At 41.0% G+C, this 20,157-nt stretch overlaps 1 protein-coding gene across 2 annotated transcripts in view; it reads left to right on the top strand.

Moving 5' to 3' along the window:
• Positions 1-1,244: 1,244 nt before the first annotated feature.
• GARIN2 (golgi associated RAB2 interactor family member 2) overlaps positions 1,245-20,157 on the top strand; it is a 33,039-nt gene continuing 14,126 nt past the window's right edge. Inside the window, exons 1-5 of one of the 2 annotated variants that reach the window (XM_019733294.2) lie at positions 1,245-2,208; positions 10,147-10,230; positions 14,376-14,538; positions 17,045-17,244; positions 17,953-18,481. In XM_019733294.2, coding sequence (XP_019588853.2) covers positions 14,380-14,538; positions 17,045-17,244; positions 17,953-18,481 — 888 coding nt within the window. In that variant the 5' untranslated portion in view covers positions 1,245-2,208; positions 10,147-10,230; positions 14,376-14,379. Of the gene's footprint in view, positions 2,209-10,146; positions 10,231-14,338; positions 14,539-17,044; positions 17,245-17,952; positions 18,482-20,157 lie in introns of those variants that run through there. The other variant, XM_074327328.1, reaches the window with a different exon arrangement.

The raw sequence follows: 20,157 nt of genomic DNA, 5'->3' as shown, positions 1-20,157 counted from the left end.
ACAAAAGAGGTACTGGCTGGATGTAACCCTGGGGGTCATTCACATAAAGTGGATGTTTGAACTGTAAATGTGAATGGGAAGGTTATCAAGGAAGAGTTTGCCAAGAGAAGAGGGCAGGGTCTTTGGGAGCATCTTAGCTTGGAGTGTTGGAGGAAAAGGGCCATGAACGGAATGAAAGGAAGAGCGTTTTGTAAGAGATAAGAAACCAAGTAGAGCCGAGTCCCAAAAACCAAGGAGGAGAGTTTCAAGAAGGAAGGATAATAATCAACTGTAAGAAAGAAATGTCAAGAGAGATGAAGGCTCAAAAGATTTACTGATTAGGCAATCGTTCGTGAGCTGGAAGAGTGCAATTTCAGTAGGGGTTGAGGGCAAAAGCCAGATTGCAAAACAGAAACCGTGAATATGAATTCTTTGGAACTTATGTATAAAAAAAGATAGACACAGAATGATAGCTTCACCGATAACAAGGTGGAGAAAACGTTTTATTTGTGGGTTTTGAGAGGAGAACAGTAGTGGCGTGTTAAAAATGCAAGAATGAGGTTTCAGATAGAGAAAGAAGAAGAAGGAAGGTTTGGATTTAAGGACCAAGGATTACGGATTTAATTAGCCTGGCGGAAAAAAAAAACATTTTTTCCTTCTGAGTTAGAAACGGGGAAAAAATACAAACACATTTGAAGTAGATACAAAGGCAGTTAACTTTAAAAGTTAAGGGTCAGTGAAGTTAAGGGTTCTATTTGGCACAATGGAAGTCAATGTCATCCAATCTATTTGCATTTATTTGAACAAAATTATTTTAGTATTGCACATGTATGATGTGTTACAATTCTTTGTCTTATAGTTGATGCTTAAATAAAAGACTATAGAAGATGTTTTTAGATTCTTGCTTATAGGTGTGTGGAAGTTAAGGAGTTCCCTGTAACCTGCTTTTTTGGTTCTATGTTTGGATTCTTTCAAGTCGTATCACACAATGAAGAAAAGAACATAAGCAGATCGCTTACCAAGTAAATGCTATTAAGTGATGTTGTGTGTTACAGAAAGTGAATTCTTTGGATGGCTTTCATTTTTTAAATTATTTGTAACCAACAAAACTGTGGCTCTAACCCATAACCAACTCTTGATCTTCATGAAATCCTAACAAGGTAAGTCATTATTATTGCCAATTACAGAAAGTGAAGATTTATGTAAATGCAGAATTTAAAGCAAATAAATTATGTATCATCCAATGATGATGGATCTAAGTCAAATAATACATTGCATTTTAACATTCTTACAAGAAGTATTAAGCTCGATTCTCTATAACAGAGAGTTACATATTACAGAGTTCATCAATAACTTGGCCTAGAACCAAACGACTAAAGAATTGCTCAATTCTGGCCATTTTGTATGGTCAGTTACCAATATTTCTCCTGTAGTCTTGTAATAATTCAGTAATGTATTAAACAAGCATTTTTTAAGTTCCTACAATATGCCAGTCTCCATGCTAGGCACTGAGGATATACAGTGATGAATGAGACAGACTCTACTGTCCAACTGGAGGAGATAGATTATGAGAAAGAAAATAAAATTTTTTGTATGTACAGATTATGAAGTCTATGCAGAAATGCAATGATATGTTAGAGAGTAACTGGGTAGAGGCCTAAATCATACTCAGTTATTGTGTCAGGGTCCAGCTATTTAAAAAGGCAGAAATCACACTAAGGGACTTTAATGTAAGAATACGTTAAATAGGTGTTGGAGACCTGGAAAAGCACAAAGGAAACATTAAGATGTCAGAGACAATAACTGTAGAAAGCAACTACCACAACTAGGACTGGGGAGGTGGGCGGGAGAAGTTCGATTAATCAGAAACTAACTCAGAGTTTGGACCCTTTGGAGCTGGGACTCGATCATCTAAGGAGAGGGCACTGCCCAGCTGCTGATTCTGAGAGGGGGAGAAAAAGTCTAGAACCAGTTGCTGTTGCCAGGGTGACACTGACAGAAACAAAAAGTAAACAGGAAGGAACACAAGTCCCTTCTTCCCTCCCTCTGCTTTCAAAGCTCCCTGTCGTCTAATGCAACCTACTGTTGAACCTAACAGGAAAGTCGGCTGGCGAAAGAAATGTAGTTTGCAGAGTTCCCGCCCCAGCACCGCAATGCAGAATGCGATGGCGGATTTGAAGCTGAGAGAGAATCACTTGTCAAGTGACGACGGAAGGGCTCTCTAAACAGGTAACTTTTGAACCCAGATCTGAAGAATGAAAATAAGCCCCACATGTTAAGAGTTGAGAGAGCTGCATTTCAGACAAAGGAAAGAGCTTAAAGAAGACGACATCAGAAAGGAGCCAGAAGTATGATGAGGGAGCGGGGAGCCAGATCATGCTCACAGATGTATAGGCTTTTGGGTGTAATATTAATACACACACACACACAACGTATGATATATGTTACACATTCTAAGAGCATTGGGAAGCCAGTGAAGGTTTAATCTATTTACTGTACACCCGTTGAATACAAGGCAACATGCTAGACAAGTGTTCCAACAAACAAGGAACTCGTTCTCTCTGCCTCCTACACCTGTTCCTCTGCCTATATTTTCTTTTCTGGTTAACGACACCACCATTTACCCACATTCCAAACCGGAAACCTCTGAGTCATTCTTTCTTGTCACTCCCTATATCCAGTTAGTCACCAAATTCTATCCACTAATAGTACCTAAATTAACCCTTTATTTTCCATTCCTACTGCTACCACCTTGGTCTCTGTGCCTCTACTGTTGCCCTGTCCAATCCATCCTTCATGCTGCTACCAGAATAATCGATCCAGGCCATAAATCTCTGTATAAAAGTCTTCATTAGGACACTGCTGTAACAGATGAGGTCCAAGCCCCCACTAGGGCACTCAAAGCCCTCTTCAAGCCCCTCCCCTCCTCCGACTTCATTTTTTTCCCTCTTCAACTTGATGTAACACCAGACCATTTGCAAGTACCCCTTCAAACCATGTCATTTTATGCCTCAATGCCTTCGCTCAGGCTGGTTTATCTTTCAAGATTTAGCTTGGATGTTAACTACTCCAGAAACCCTTCCCTAAATCCCCAAATTGGACTAAGTGCCCCTCATCTATGCTCCCACTTATCATTGCATCTCATTGGAATAATCTGCTTACATGACCCCTCCCCCCACTTGACAGTAAATTCCTTGAGGCAGAGATTGTTTACTTTGTAGCCCCAGCATGGCATGGTGCCCAGTAAACAATAGGTACTCGGAGCTGAACTGACCAACAGAACTGACCTTGACTCACCAAGGAACCAGAGACAGATCCTGACAGGAAAACTTCTTATCTCAAGCTTAGTGCATGCAGCAGAGCAGACCCCATGCAGGCACGAGCAAGCGGGCGCGTCTCATAAGGGACAAGGACAGAGGGCTAATTGGTCCTGGACTTTTCACTTCGACAGAGAGCCTCAAGTGCCGACTTGTGGCAACGTCTCCAAATGAAGTCGTATATAAGGTTTTATATTCTGTGCATGTTTAAAAGCATTGATATTTTAAAAGTAATTGTTTAAAATATACCATGAATTTTATTTCCTCCTGCTATTTCTTCACTTTTTAATATACCAGTAGCCTCAACAAAAATGAAAGGGAGATAATATCAAAGAATTTTATCAAGCTAATAAAATTAATACCCTCACCTTAGAAGAAATGAAATTCAGATGTATGCACAAATGTTTCCAGGCCCTGATGGAGGAAGAACAGGGACACGGCAAGTGACGATCATGCAATAAATGTGCTAACAGAAGAAATGGGTGACTGGAAGTCCAGTCCGTGGCAGTCAGATGACTAGAGGACGAGTGTATCCATCCGAAAGGGCATTCAGGATACAAGACAGGAAAGCAATGTCTGAGGCAAAAGTAAGGAGACTGCAAAGAGAGGCCTGCAGGCTGAGCCAGTTATTCGTGGAGAGCTATCACCAGAGCTTGGTGCCATTAAATGGTCAATTTATGTAACTGGCATGTGACCCTGCTTCTGGGAAAACTGCCTGATATGCACCCTGTGAGAAAGGATGAGGGGGTCTCCCTCACACCAACACCTGATCCCAAATGGAAGTTATAGTTCTTGAGAAAATAGGAACACAATCATCCTCTCAAAAACTCGGAGAGTTCATGTTTATTCTGAGAGACTGAATATTCTCTAGGCCTGGTTAAGAGCAAGTGTTTCAGTCTAGAATATGCTGACTCAAAGGAAGTGAATTCACCAAGGTGATACACGCCCCCCAGGCCCCCTCGTGCCCTCCCATCCTCATGAGCAGGTGAGACGGTAGCTACACAGGTGGGTGTCTCCAGCCCTTGACTGCAGCACAAAAGGGAAAGAAGGATGATGTGATAGGGAAGAACCGCATAACCACACAGAAAAGCCACAAAGACAGTTACCTAATCACATGAGGTCAAGAGAAAATACCTTCAGAGAGAATACGATGTATTTATTTACAGTCACCCCACTATTCCTGAGTGCCTACTACAGCCTTTGTCCAGGGTACATGAGACGCTGGAGGTACGAAGATAAAGAGGCCTCTGCCCTCTAACAAAGCCACGTTCTTTTGAAGTTTTTCCATTTAAGTCTCTGAAAACCGGGCTATAGGGAGACTGAATGATAAATTATTCGTTGAATAATGATGTAAAGTGTTTTCAACTCTCTCAGCATGGTATCTTTTCCACGGTGATTCTACTGCTAAACTGACTTTTCTCTCCAAGGAAGCGTTACACTTCAGAACTACCTCTCCTGAGCCATCTGGACTCCACTGGAAATCGGGCCATGCTGCCTCTCAGAGACAGACCTTCAGGCTGCTCCTTCCCAGGCAGGGCTCATCTCTTACTTCAGAGACTCTACCAGCCCATTGTGATGCAGGAGCAATAGAACAATGCACAGAGCAGCCTGGCCTCTGTGCTTCTGTACTAAGTGGTTAGTTGCCTGCCTTGTGGTTATGTAGACAAACACATTCTGCCAAAGAAATGTTAAGAACCGGAAGGTGCTATTCGGAGACTAATGTCCTAGTATCCATCCAGGAGACCTCTGGAGGTCTATTTCGGCCTCTCCTCTATGTAAGTGAATCTCTGGTTACTGCAATTTGGGTGTGAATCTGAGGGAGAAGGAAGTGGATAGTTCAATGAATTTCTAATGCGTCAAGGACAAGATGTCTATTTTCTTTTTTATCTTCTTCTTTTCCTTCTAGTTTCATTTCTTGTACCGTAACCAAAACTCAGAAACAACATCTGGTTACTGAATTTCTTAAAAATAATTTCATTGAGAGTTTGAAATGGAAATAAAAACAAGTTTTGTAAATTATCTTTTAAATTTTGATTTTTCAAACTTTTACCCCAATTTTCTTCCATAAGTGACTGAGAATTGAATGAATTTGTGGGAAGACAGTAGTTTTTAATTATTCAAATAGGAGAGAAAATCGAGAACAGATTTCCTATTTAAAGCTGAAAGTTTAGTTGCAGGTCCCATTGTCAAGAGAGAAGAGGCCACAATAGTCAGAGCTTCTCAAAGGTGTCATCAGAATTGCAACCTAGGATTGTGATGGACCAATCCTAAAAGTGTTTATTAGTGTGTTAAGTAGCTTAGAAAAAAATCATCTAAGGAAATGCTCTGCTTCAAAGTGCTATGAAGAACTACCCTCAAAGCACCGAGTATCACAGAGAACAGCTTGAACAGGTGACGGGTAAGAAGCACCATTTAAAAGGTTTCATGTAATTCCAGAAATAACACACGTAAAAGAAAAAAGACAAGAGATTCTAGCTGGTCAGTATATGGGTGGTCACTACAGAATACTTTCAACTTTGCAATAGGTTTGAAAATTTTTTATAATAAAATATCTGGGGAAAACACCACATGGGAATGGTAAATAGCAAATACAGGGAACATTTTATGGGCCTTTATAGACACTCCTCTGAATTAGGCAGTCAGAAAAGCTGACGGAAACACTTTTGGGCTGGCTCCTGGACTCGCACTCCCTCCCAGTCCCAATTTCCATTAAAACCCAAGCTGTCAGGATTCCAAAAAATTCCCCAGGACTCTATTTATTCCTGGGAAAATGAAGACATCCCACCACCACTGGGTGAGCGTTCCTCACATTGACTCTGTCCTTTGCCCTAATGGAGCCTCCCTTGGTCATCCTTGGAACCGTACCCAGATGGGGAAGGCCTGGTGACATCATGGAAAGTCCAGAGCAAAGCCGAAGTAGTTCCACCCCTGAAGTGTATACAGCTCACGGCTTCTCTGCTTAGATTCCCCATTAAACCACTGGCATTGGCTTCTGGTCTGTAGTCAGACTTAATATGGAATCTCTCTACCTTTTCTTTTAACTAAAAGTAGCCGCCAGTGCTTTTTCAAATGAAAAGTATGCTATAATTCAGCAGAAAAGTGAACCCTGGTGTAGATACCTGCTGAATTAATCTGCACTCAGAGTTGAAAAAAAGGAGGATTAACAAGGAGAAAAGAGTACTAATTAGGAGAAATAGCAAAGAATGTAAAGATTCTGCAACGGGTAAGATAAGTTGGAGTCCATCTCAAGTAGAACCAGATTCCTTTCCACCCGCCTTGCCTGGCAGCACAGCTAAAGCCCTACCTACAATATTGCTCTGCATTTTGCTCGCTGAATTAGATGTGTAGGACATTCAATGGGCCTAGTGAAAGGCACAAATTATTGGAAAAATATAAACTGTGATTGTGAAAACCGATACACAGTCCTGGTAGAATAGATTACAACAAAAGATTCTGTGTATCCGTGAAATGAAGCTAGCTTTGTGTTCCCGCAATGGCCTGAAGCAGCCCTGCTTTCTTCTCTGCTTTAATTCACATATCCACTCAACATGTATTTATTGTCATTCCATAATATATACAGTCTTTGGTTCTTGAATGTGATTAATCTATTTTTAATGCTAAATTTTAGTTTTTATTTATGAGTTTTATATTGTAGACCTATACTGCTCATGCAATATAAAGCAAGACCATACGAACTTTCATAGAGAATTCGCAAAAATAAGCCTTGCTTTATTTTGAAAATATTTATATAGAACCTACAAATGTTCAGCTTATTAATATGAATAACATTATTGCAAATTTCACTTGCGACATCTCACTGCTCTGACTTTTCTTCATAAAGGCTATGGTCATATCATTCTCTGATATGCAACAGTCACAAGGTGACAGAAGAGAGACATAAATGTACCCTTATTAAAAATTTATCCATGGATAATGGTGAAAACATTCTCGTTAGAGCATAGTGATGGTTATACCATTCTGTAGATATGCTAAAAATCACTGAACTATACCCTTTAAATGAGTGAAGTTGATGATATATAAATTATATCTCAGTAAGCCTATATTAAAAACTGACCCATAGATAAAATTATTAGAAAGACAGAACTATCTGTGAAAGTCCTGCCCACACGAATTGGAGTTATTCTGAATCACCAAAACTAACAACATCTCAGTAAGGGCTGTTCATGGGGTGGGGGGTGGAGGGGGCTGTGAGCTGGCTGGCTGTCTGCTGCTCTTTTCTGATCTCCCACAGAGAGCACAGCAGAGCACGGGGAGCTCTGAGTGAGAACCTGGAATCATCTGCTTTTTGAGAAAAAGTAATTTCTCAAACATCTGTTAACCATGGGGCACAATTAATTCTGGCACATCTTACAACAGATTGTGATATTCCAAATAGGTCTTCATCATAACTGTTGATTTAATGTTATGGGAAAATATGAGTATCTGTTACAGGCAATATGTAATACACATTTATGTACATATGTTTGTAAGACTGGAAAGACATATATATATATATATATATATATATATATATATATATATATATATATATATATATATATAGAGAGAGAGAGAGAGAGAGAGAGAGAGAGAGAGAGAGAGCGCGATATATAGATATATACCAAAACTTTTAATACCGTCCCTAGGTATTGAGAACTAACCTAATATAGTTCATTTAAGAGCTGACCCTGCTTTTGGACCATTGACAAAATGCGTGGTGTTGTGTATGTGTGTAGCCAAGATTGGTTTCACAGAACAATTTATGTCTTAGGAATGGTGCAGTCTTGACTAATTAACCAGGATAATTGGTGGGATGGGGGGAGGGCCTTGCAATGTACAGATTGATCATCTCAAGTCACAGTTAAAACAAAACTAGCTAAAATTCAGCACCCATTTACCATCTATACTCATAATCCAAAGGTGTCAAAATAATTCCAGAACAAATGTTTAAAAGCAAAAATACAATCACATCAGAGACGATAAAAGATTCTGTTACATTTTCTGCTCCTTAGCTGACCTCCCCTTTGTTTCAGGGTTCGAAGGGGATGAGAGGGGCAAGGTCCAGCCGTAGCTGCAAATCTGCCGAAGCCCTTCCCTTCCTCTCATTTCCTCCTCCCTGGTCATGGCCCTAAATCCACAGCTGCATCTGCTGCCCTGGGAGATCATCCACTGATTGCTCTCTGGGGGGATGTTCTCATATCCAAGGGACCCTGGAAGCCACATAAGCACTGTGCTGGAAAGGGGTGCTCCCTGTTCCCAGTGGCCGTGAGGCATCTACTGATCAGCACGTGTTTGTAAACACTAGACATACCCTCCGGTGTGTGGATGTTGTCAGTGTATCAGAGTAAATTTTTTTCAAAACTGAACTTTAGCACCCACTTCTGGATGAGCAAGAGTTGACTACTGCATTTCATCAAATCTAAGATCCGTTAATTATAAGATATACCATTATTTTATGAACGACTGAGAAAGAAAAAAGCTGCTAATTTCATAATTCAATGCTTTCTTATTAGAATTTGTCCACACATTATCTGCCTGTCGTCCTCTGTGCCACAATCCTCTGTGCATTTCTTAAAGGAATGCTCTACTCTAGGCTCTGGGACCTTCTTCCGAGCCTCGGACATACATTCTGCAAGTTTTGTCCTGGAATTGTCTTAATCTCACCAGAAGGTGTGAACAAAAGGTTTCCAGGTACCCATTGGGAACACATTTGAAATAGTAATTAAATGCAACCCATGTAGTACAATCGATGTACATAATTTACTATGAACCACCACGATTAAGTTTGTGTGTGTGCAGCCAAAGGACAACCACATTCCATTTCAGAGTTGTTCAGCAGAGGAATGACGTTTCTTAAAATGGATGAAATTTGGGGAATATGAAACGCTGTGATCAGGAGGGAACTCAGCCCCACAAATGCTGGGTAGATTATACTTTTTGACACAGGGTCCGGTGTGGTAGATACACAAGCACCATTTCGGTGCTCACTGTGACAGCCACAGAGTTTGGTGCTTTCTACACATCAGCGCATTCAGTCATCCCAACACTGCATTGAGTTGGGTAGTTTTATCCTCATTTTATAGATGAGGAAATTGAGCTCAGAGATGTTTAGTAACATGGTCCAAGGTCACAAGAGACAAAATAGAAACCTGGATGTGTCTGACTCCAGAATCCATTATATCCCCACCATACCGGTTTCCATCCTGGCCGATGTCACTTGAGTTCTGATGGCAACTATAGTTGTAGTTCACCTGGTCCAGGTATTCCTGAAGACGTTAAGTCAGAATTTTATGGAGAGGAGAAACAATGTCGATAGTGACTGTATTCACAATATGATGTGAGAACTATCCACAAGTGACAAAATAGTGAGCGTAGGCATATGTAAGTACGTACACGCGTACAACAACTAGCAGCTGGGAAGGCAGAGCATTGTTTAGGCTACGCTGGCTTATGCACAGAAAGAAAATAACTCTCAGGCTTCTTACAACCCTCCATTGCACAAAGGTTATGTGAGTCTACATTACTTCCTTTGCACATTATCCCATATCCTCGTTGGCCACAGCAGCCCAGGATTTCACTGTTTGGCAGTTTCAGGTCAGCTGTGAGCTTTGGCCTCATGACTGCCTGGTTCCACTCACAAAAGACCCTGATTAAGATCATAGCCAACAGCTCAGCTCAGCTCACATACAGACGAACGCTCAAAGCTCGCTGACCACTTCCCCGCCTAGTTTAGCTAGAAGCATTCTTTCTCAGCCATGGACCCCACATTTGAAATAAAAGCAAGGATTAGTATTGGAATTTTCTTCCTTTGTATACACTTTATTTTCTATTTTTGTTTCTTTCACAAAAGACTTCATCAGGAAAAGGAGGAAACCCAAACTAAAGTTAAAAACATTGTCTCCAAGAGAGGATCGTGGCTTGGCCCTGAATTGAGGTAAGAAACGGTGATACATACAGATGAGATGATACTGAACTACACCGTCGCCCTCTCCTTCACTTTCTCTCTTGCTCTCTGTTCCTCCCTCCCTCTCTCAGTCTCCCTCCCTTTCTCTCTCTCCCTTTCTCTCTCTCTCCCCTTTTCTCTCTCCCTTTTTTTCTACTTCACTTTCCAGGCTTTCTTTTCCCCTTTCCTTCTTCTGGGAAGTCAGTGTCCCAAAGATGCTGCTTGTAATGATCAGCTTTTCTAGAACTCAGTAGGAAACACGTGAACTAATATGAGAGCCTGAGCTGAGCGGGGCAAACGTGTAAGAAATCACAGCTGTTCTGGAAAATGAAGGGTGAACAGTTGCTATGATATTGTTTGTAAGCCTGACCCAAAAGGTTGCTGACTTTTGCTTTTCGTCCTCAATTACACCTTGCTCTCATCAAAAAGGGCCGTTTTCTAATGATTTCTTGTCCTATTCCAGGAGATCCTCATATATTTGAGCCCACAAAGAATCCAGTTGACATTTTGAGCACTTACTGTGTCCTCTGGTTCTGTAAGGCAGTTTAGTGTCTCTGAGTGATGATGGAATAAATACCGTGTCCTACTGGATAAGTTACGGAGGAGAGAATACATAAATGACAACGGGCCATTATATGCTTTTTTCTAACCATGCAATCACTATGAAAATCCTTCCATTGCTGTTGCAAAGCTCTCTCCTTGGAAACCTGAAGTGGCTAAATAGAGCTTTTTGCACTCATGGCCTGAACCTCAAAATTCATCCATCTTCCTTCCCTCTCCTCTCCTCTCCTCTCCTCTCCTCTCCTCTCCTCTCCTCTCCTCTCCTCTCCTCTCCTCTCCTCTCCTCTCCTCTCCTCTCCTCTCTCTGTTTCCTTGTATTAGTATTCCCATTAATTTTTTAAACAATCACAAATTGACAGAAATATTCCTTGAAACTTGTGAGAGTAATTTTACAACTCGATGCCCTGTATCCCGAAATACTTTAGTTTGTGTTTCCTGAAACCAAGGATGTTTTTCTGCACAGCCGAAACATCAAAATCAGGACACAAACGTTGCCTGTTACCACCCTCTGATCCTTGAGACCTGTTCAGATCTTGCCAGTTGTCCCAATAATGGCTGCACAGCTAAGGATCCAGTTCAGAACCACACACTGCATTTCGTTGTTACATCTCTTCAGTCTCCTTCAGTCTGGGACATTGCTGCAGTCTGTCTTTGATTTTCATGACCTTGACTTTTTTTTTTCTGATTTATTCTTTTTTTTTTTTTTTTAATTTATTGGGGTGACAATTGTTAGTAAAATTACATAGATTTCAGGTGTACAATTCTGTATTACATCATCTATAAATCCCATTGTGTATTCACCACCCAGAGTCAGTTCTCCTTCCATCACCATATATTTGATCCGCCTTACCCTCATCTCCCACCCCTCACCCCCCTTACCCTCTGGTAACCACTAAACTATCGTCTGTGTCTATGAGTTTCTGTTTCTCATTTATTTGTCTTGTTCTTTTGTTGTTTTTGGTTTATATACCACATATCAGTGAAATCACACGGTTCTCTGCTTTTTCTGTCTGACTTATTTCGCTCAGCATTACACTCTCAAGATCCATCCATGTTGTCACAAATGTTCTTATATCATCTTTTCTTACTGCCGAATAGTATTCCATTGTGTATATATACCACAACTTCTTTATCCATTCATCTATCGAAGGACATTTTGGTTGTTTCCATGTCTTGGCCACTGTAAACAAAGCTGCAATGAACATTGGAGCACACGTGTCTTTATCTCTAAATGTTTTCAGATTTTTTGGGTAGATACCCAGGAGAGGGATTGCTGGGTCATATGGCAATTCTATTCATAATTTTTTGAGGAACCTCCACACTGCCTTCCATAACGGCTGCACCAATCTGCATTCCCACCAACAGTGTATGGAACTTGACATTTTTTAAGATCACAGCCAGTTATTTTGTAGAGTGTCCATCACTTTGGATCTGTCTGATGTTTCCTAATGATGGAATTCAGGTCATGTATCTTTGGGAGGAGTATCACCGAAGGGTGCCACGTGCTTCTCCCTGATACCTTCTGGGGTGCTGTACTGTTCTGATTTGCCGCTTTCCTGATAGCGTCTGCTAATCACTTCATTAGCTGTATCTGCCTGGCTTCTTCACGGTAAAGCTACTTTTTTCCTCTTAGAAATTAATAAATATGCTGGTGGGAAACAGTTTGAACTATAAGTATTCTGTTCCTCATCAAACTTTTAATTTATTCACTTATTTAAATCAGTATAGAAGCTCATGGTCTCCTGTTTTATTAGATCAATTCCCCTGTAGGTAACCAATTACCGAGCTCTTCCACCAGCCTCTCTCTTTTTTGGGTGCCCTTCTCACCCAGGTTCTTACACTGGGCTGCACCCCCCTTCCCCTGGCAATAGTGCCCTCTTCTTGCCTCCCTTGGGTTCTGATCCATGGTTCCCCATTCTCCCCACTACAGATTCCTGCCTCTCGTCCAGCAAATGGATTTAGGATTAAATTGTTCGGGAAGGGGCAGCAATAGGAAAAAGAAGGGAAGGACGTCTTCTGTATTCTTTGGTTCTCCTCCTTTTTCCTCCTTCCCATCCATCCTGAGCTATCCTGACCCCTCCTACCCTTGCCAACTCACACCCGTTTTCCAAGCACACAAAGCAGGATTGAACCTTGAGCAATGACAAAAACTTCTCTAGTCAGGTTATAAGGGCCTGATTCTTGCTGTGGGGACTTGCAAGCTATGTGACCTTGGGTAATTTCCTTGCCCTCTCCAAACATTAATTGATATGGTGTATAAAATGAACGTCTTACTAATGCTACTTCATAGTGTTACCAGAATGAAATGAGGTAGGGCATGCAAAGCCTTTATTGCCTGCCACATAAACAAGCACCAAATAAATTCTGTTGATTGTGATTTTTCATCCTCCCTGTTTTAGGTGACTGTTGTTGTTTTACCCTTCCCTTTTTTTCTTTTTTTTCTTTTCTCCCAAATGCTGTTTCTTTTGTCTCATTCTTTTTACCTTTTGGCTTCTCTAGACTATTTTACTTTCTTGGTGATCTTGACTCATTTACTTTCCGTATGTTCATATGTAAGATGCGCAAAAAGGGGACATTCACTGAGTCACCACCAGCAGAAGGTCTGGTGGGGAATATCCACACCTGCCTTGCCCAGTCATCTGCTCATAGCACGTCAGGCAGTGGTGGTCTCTGCCCACGGCCCTGGCTGGGACAACAACGAGACGTGTTCACTACTTACCCAGCAGCTTGGGTTAGGGGTTAAAAAAAAAGTCTCAGAGAAAGGACTGAGGTGTAAATATGTATACAGGAGCCACTGCTTGCCAGTTAAGGACTCTTCCTCTAACTGGCATGAAGTTTGTGAAGAGGGAAGGGAGATCTTTTGAACATTTGAACAGAATTACATTCTGGAGCCTCATTGCCCTCTTAGAATTCTGTGATTTCTGGTAGATGAAAGATAAAATCCAGTGACATAGAGCCATTGTTGTCTGTTGAAGTGGTTTCCAGAGAGGGCTGGAGATGAATGCTGTCATTGATTACACTGATACCCACTATTTAGCTCCCAACCACAAGCTAAACCTCAGTCAGGGGTGAATGATCGGGAAGAAATGGTTCAGTTTAGCATAATCTTGATACCCTACTTATAAAAAAGGACTTGAGAACCCTGCATGATGGAAAGGGTACTGGTACCATTCATTAGGAAGACAGAAAAATAATGTTTGGGGGACACGGGGCCCATGTTGCAAGGCCTTTCCTATCCCCCCTAATTAATTAGTATTTCCAGCCCCACACCCAGGCACTTTATGTTCTGTGTATCTGTTCTAGAGACTTTGGAAGCCCTTATCATCCAACATCTTTTTTTCAAACTTGCTTACTCTCTGTTCCCCCATAGAGTGTAAGCTGCATGAAGGCAGGGGTCTTACCAGTCCTGTTCACATGTATCTCCAGTGCCCACGGCAGTGCCTCGTATATCACAGATGTTGATAAAATTTGTTGAATGAATGAACGAGTGAGACTAGTTAAGTGTTACACTAAATTTTCTCTGTATCTGTTCCTTATGTTTCCACTTCCTCAACTTTCTGACGTCGGTGTGTAAGCGCAATGAAGGAGACTGACAGGAAGGCTGCCACGAGGATCAGTGAGCAAGGTGCCCCCTGCGCCCCACCCTCCCACAGTGCAAGAGATCTTCAGAATATGTTGGATGGAGGAGAGTATGCCCCTTTTGTATCTCTTCCCATGTTAGAGAGCACTTTTATCCAGGTAAATATCTGAGCCCTGAATTATGTTACATAACTTCAGTCATTAACTTTCTCAAAGATGACTGAAAAGGTTGGGAAGAGAATTGTTTTAAATGTTGTAAAGGAATGTATGACACGATTAAAGAGAACAGTGTTGGAGCTTTAAACAACCTAAAATAATTATAATGTTATAGAAAAATTCATTTCAAATTTTCCCAACTCTAACCTAGGAATCCTGTCCTAACTCTACCGCAATTGTCATTCTATCATAATCGTCCCAAAATTACATGACGAGATTATAGCCATTTTTAGGATAACCTGCCACAGGAAAGCATTCATGTAACTCCTTTCTTAGACATGGAAGACGTTTTAAAAAATAACATCTATGACACAACTAGGGTTTAAACTGAATTTTGGCTCTTAGTTCTGAAGGTAAAATATAATTGTCAAATAGTGTCGGAGGAAATTTTCCTTCTCATAAAAATGTACCTGCATTATGGATGAAACTACATGTCAGTGCATTTGGAAGCAGTTCTAACTTTCCTCTGAACATTCACCATTAAAATATTCAGACAAAGTAAGGGGAAATGAGTTCAATGGTGTGAGCCATACCCCTCAACTTGGTAGAAAAGCCATAACCAAGACTAACGTGAAAAACACCCGTTCAAGCAGTTCCTCAGCTGATTCCACAGAGGGGGCGCCAGGGAAGACCTCGGGCACGTCTTCATCTTCCATCAACATGTTCTCTGCACTGATGCTCAGTACGAGGGAGAGCTCCTCACCTCCAGACACTATAGGCAGGAAGTGCCACTCGTGTTTAAGTGATGCCCCAGAACACACGTCATAAGTCAAAATTTTATACACTTTACCTTCCAGATGCTTCTTTCCTGTTAATAATCTTTTTATTTTTCACTCTTCTTCCTGCACACTTTTCAAATAACCTTTGCATACTGTGATGAACACTGGGGGAGGTCATTAGCATGCTATACAACAGACCTCGCCCCATAGCTACGTAATTGGATAAGTTATTCCCTTTACGAGGCACAACCTCTTGTGCTTAGCATGGCTTTGACAGCAAGTTACTAAGGTTCTGACTCAACAAGTTTAAATGAAAAAGATCAATTATCTCAAATACAGTGCAAGAACCACAGGGCATCAGCTCAGCCTCTTTTTGCTCTGTCACCCTCCAGTTAGTATCCCCTCAGGCCATCTCGTGCAAACAGGGCAGTGACTGCTGCCAGCAAAAAAAGAGATGCCTCTCAGCCTTACAACTCTGAGGGCTCAGAATCCTTTCCCACAGCCACAAGGAGGCCCCAACTAGTTAATGTCTCATTGGCCAGGCCTGGGTCACATGCCTGTGCTGAAAGGGGATGGGGTCACTGTGATTGGTTTAGGTCAGTCAGGATTTAACCCTGAGTTGGGACACCATCCTTGAGGGGTGGGTACTGGACAAAACGAGAATTCTGTTAATCAGGAAGAAGACGGGAATGGCGTTGGGTAGATAATCAATAGTGTGTGCTACAACCTCTTTCTGAGTGTATTTGTTTTTAAGTGATTTTTTTTTTGAACCAATAATTGTACAGCTGAGAAACCAAATATTGCTTGGATCCTCTCTGGCTTCCTTTACATCCCTGTCTGTCCACTTTCCAGCCTCCTCCTCTTCCAACTGGCAGAGAGTTTACTGGCCAAGATTCTTGGGCTTTGGGGTTTTTGCGCAGGCAGTTCCCCTGCTTAGAAAGTTCTCCTATCCACCCAGCCAGTTTAGCTCCCACATTGTTCAGATCTCAGCTAGAGGTCCCTTCTTCAGGGGAGACTTCTCTGACTCTACATCCAGGACGTGACTGATTGGTAAGTGTGTAGGAAGTTGGCAAGTCAGTTGTTAAACACAACCATTATTAAAAATTAAATTGTATAAACTTTTATAATCAAATAAATTATATTCAAAACAAAGGCCACAAATACTCAAAACTCATCATTTCTATTATTTCAGTACATTTTACTATTATCTATGCTCTTGAGGTTACAGATACAAGAGTTTGCCATGGTCAAGGAAGAGTTTTGTGAGAATAAATTGACTCAGTGGAATTTGAAATAAAGAGTATTGTATGTCATTATTTGTAAACTGTGTGCTACTCATATTTGAATCAGTAAAATTTATAATAAATGTATGTATATATACCTTCTGAAAGGCAGTTGTGAACATTTTACCAGCAAACGACTACCTACACCCGCCTCTACAAGTCCCCCTTATGTGTCCCCACAGCACAGCACCCTGAACTTGTACTTGGTAATACTTCTTATACTAATAATTAGTGACGTAGCTCATTAAAGTTCACTTTTCCTGGTACCTCGCGGGTCAGGGATGTGTCTCTTTTCACTGTGATACCCCCAGGAATTCACATGAACAAGTGAGGGAACAAATCAATCATATGGTTTATTTCTCCTTTATTTCCTACACCGCTCAGGTAACAAGGTTGGCCGGACCATGCACTTGATCAGAAAACTCTTCTTCCTGTTCTCTGCCTTAGGTCAACAGGAGAGGTGAATCCATTTACCTTCATAACCGAGCCAACTGGGTGACTGTAGGCATTTGCTCTTTCGGTCACACCCACAAGACCCCGGACGTGATGCTGCTGGCGCATCTGACACCCACTGCCCAGAAAGATACAGAACCCATGTTTCAAAGTCTCCTGACCTCTCCTTCTCCAGAGAAACTGGTGCTCACCAGGTGAGTTACAATGGGAAGAGGTTAAGGGTCTCTCAGAAAGTATGCTTTACCCCTGAGTTGCTGAACATGGAAACATGAGGACAGTTGCTCCAAGGGAGCGTCTCACTTACACTACCTGCTGCAAATGATAGAATTGCATCCTCAAAGTCGGGGAGAATCGTATACGACAATCTGGCAGTCAAACAGGAGGTTAATTTAAAATATATATTTAACTTAAGTAACAAGAACTGAAGACTCTAACTGTCTCTCTAGAACATGTCCCCCCACCCTCATCCCAACTTCCATCAGAATTTGCTCTGGTCTTGTTTCAAGCCACCAACTTGCTTTATGACCTAGAGCAAATCACTCAACTCCTGTAAGTCTCAACTTTTCAGGATTAAATAGGACAGCTTCTCATGGCAAGTAGTTGGTATTCTGATGTTTTAGTACATCAGTCTTAGGAGTGTGATTCAGGTGAGATGGCCCCCAGGAGCCTGATTACAGGTACTAAAAATGAAAGTCCTGAGCTGAGGCTGAGGACAAGACCCGGGAACATGGTGGCCACGAGAAGGCACTGCCCTGACCCATGCCTGCCCCTCCCCAGGCCTGTGTGGAAGACAAGCCTGTTGTCCTAAGTGTCACTCTTCAAATTGCTATAAAACATAAAAGGAAAGGCCTTTTGATAGATCTCCCATAAGGCCTCCAGATGACCTTTGCGTGTGTTTGCAGGTTTCTTCCTCTGCAATTTGTGACTCTTTCTGTGCACGATGCTGAGAATATGCTCCTCAAAGTAAAGCTGGTGAGTGGCCGATCCTACTATCTACAGCTCTGTGCCCCTGCGTGCAAACAGGACACGTTATTTTCTCAATGGGTGGAATGCATCTCCCTCTTGAATCAGGAGAAAGCCAAAGCTTCCAAAATGTCAGAAGTCTCAAGCCTCTCGCGAATCACAAATAGAACAGACATCACAGGCTCAGTGGACATCATGAATATTGCAGCAGTCGCTGCTGTACAGACCTCACAGGTGTACACAGACCCCATAGGTGCCATAGAAAGCATTGATTTCTCAGAATTAACAGATATCACCGATATCACCGATGTCACAGATGTTCCAGAAAAGGAAGCCATGGAGGCCCCAGACGTAAACATTTTCACAGAAGTCACAGAAGTCACAGACCTCCATCATGTCACAAACAACTCGGGGGTCAGAGTGGTGTTTGAAAATGATGACATACTAAGGGCCAAGCAAGAGGAAAAGGTAAGTGACATGGAAGACTTTCATCTTTCATAATCAAGAACAAGAATGATAACCAAGATCACTCTTCTTGGTTAGCTAAATGACATTGATTATCAAAATGCTACGGAACTTAGTCTGAGTAACCTAGTTTTAATACTGAGGTCTGGTCCCTGAACCCTGCTGTAACGGAGTTGACAGATGTCTCCCAAAATAGGCAGTGACAATCCTTACCACCATATTTAACCCAGGATCAGAAAGCTATGGTGGGATGGAATGAACTTTGGGATCAGAGTCAGAGACCTGGGTGGGAATCTTGCCCTGCTGCAGAGGAGTTTGGCAGGAGTCTGCAGGAGCCCCCATTTCCTCATCTCTAAAATGAGGGTAATCTATCATGTAAGGGCTCTTATAGGGTTTAAACGTATATAAAAGTACACAGTACCTTGAAGGATGGGGTGAATCTTCAACAGGTAATAGTGAAGGTGGAAATAGAAAACTAAAATACCAAAAGAAGTGAGTGGCTATAGAAAAGGCCAGAAAGTGGAAAAACACAGAGCCTCATCCAAGAATAGTTAGTTCAATTTGGCTGGAGCATAATATATGTGGAGAATAATAGGATATAGGATTTACAAGGTTACTTGCAAACCTTGAATGCCAAAATAAGAAGTGTAGACTTCACACTTTGGGCAAACCTTAGCCATAATAGCCCTTACTGTAAGGGTGTGAAGGAGCTCTGTTTTTAAAAGATTAATCTGATGGCAGAATGGATTGTAGATAAAGAGATCAGTTTGAAATCTACTGCTGAAAATCTCATGGGGCCCACAATAAAAATAAAAAAAAAATGGTAAAGGGCAAGGAGAGACATTTCATAGAAGAAGCTTCCAATAAATACAGTGGGAAAAGTTTAACCTCACTAGTAATCAAAGAAATTCAAACTTAGGGAAAAAATTAACCTAGAAAGCTATAATTAAAAGAAAAACTGTAAATGATAGTTTAAGTGTGGTCAGCTTGGAATTCGTATAGATTCATGGTAGGGATAAGAATTAGTACAAACTTTCTTGAAATCATTATGAATCAAGAACCTAAAAATGTTTATGCCCTTTGACCCTGATTCCACTTCTAGAAATCTTTTTAAAGAAATTAATCAGAAATAGAAATTAGGATTTAGCTATAAAGATGTTAATCGTGTTACATCTATACCATGTTTATAAAAAAATGAAAATAAGGAAGTAATCTAAACATCCACTGTTTAGGTTACTAAACAGTGTAATCTGTTTAGTAATCAAATACTAAATAGCTAAACAAATTTAAATAGCTAAACAAATTTAGCTCTTGAGTTAAATAGCTAAACAGCTAAACAAATTTAAATCCACAAAGGGCAGGTGCCTTATTTATCTTATTTAGGACTGACCATTGTATGTATCTGGCAAGATCATAGGCCCTTGGTAAATATTTGTTAAATGAATGACAACTCTGTAGCTATTAAAATTATTGAAAAAATTTTATTTACTTGGAGAAATTTTCATGATATAAAGTTGAGTGAAGATGAAAAATATGATCCCTACTTTCTAAAAATACATTTATACTCACAGACAATAGAAGGGGGAAATGGCATATTGTTAAACAATAGTTTATTTCTAGATTTGGGGATTATAGGCAATTCATGTTTTCTTTTTTATACTTTTCTGGATTTTCTGTTT

Source organism: Rhinolophus sinicus, linkage group LG03 (genome assembly GCF_036562045.2).
Source record: "Rhinolophus sinicus isolate RSC01 linkage group LG03, ASM3656204v1, whole genome shotgun sequence".
In the NCBI taxonomy this organism is placed as follows: Eukaryota; Metazoa; Chordata; class Mammalia; order Chiroptera; family Rhinolophidae; genus Rhinolophus; species Rhinolophus sinicus.
Note: the sequence above shows the minus strand (reverse complement) of the source record. Positions and strands in the feature narration are given on the sequence as shown.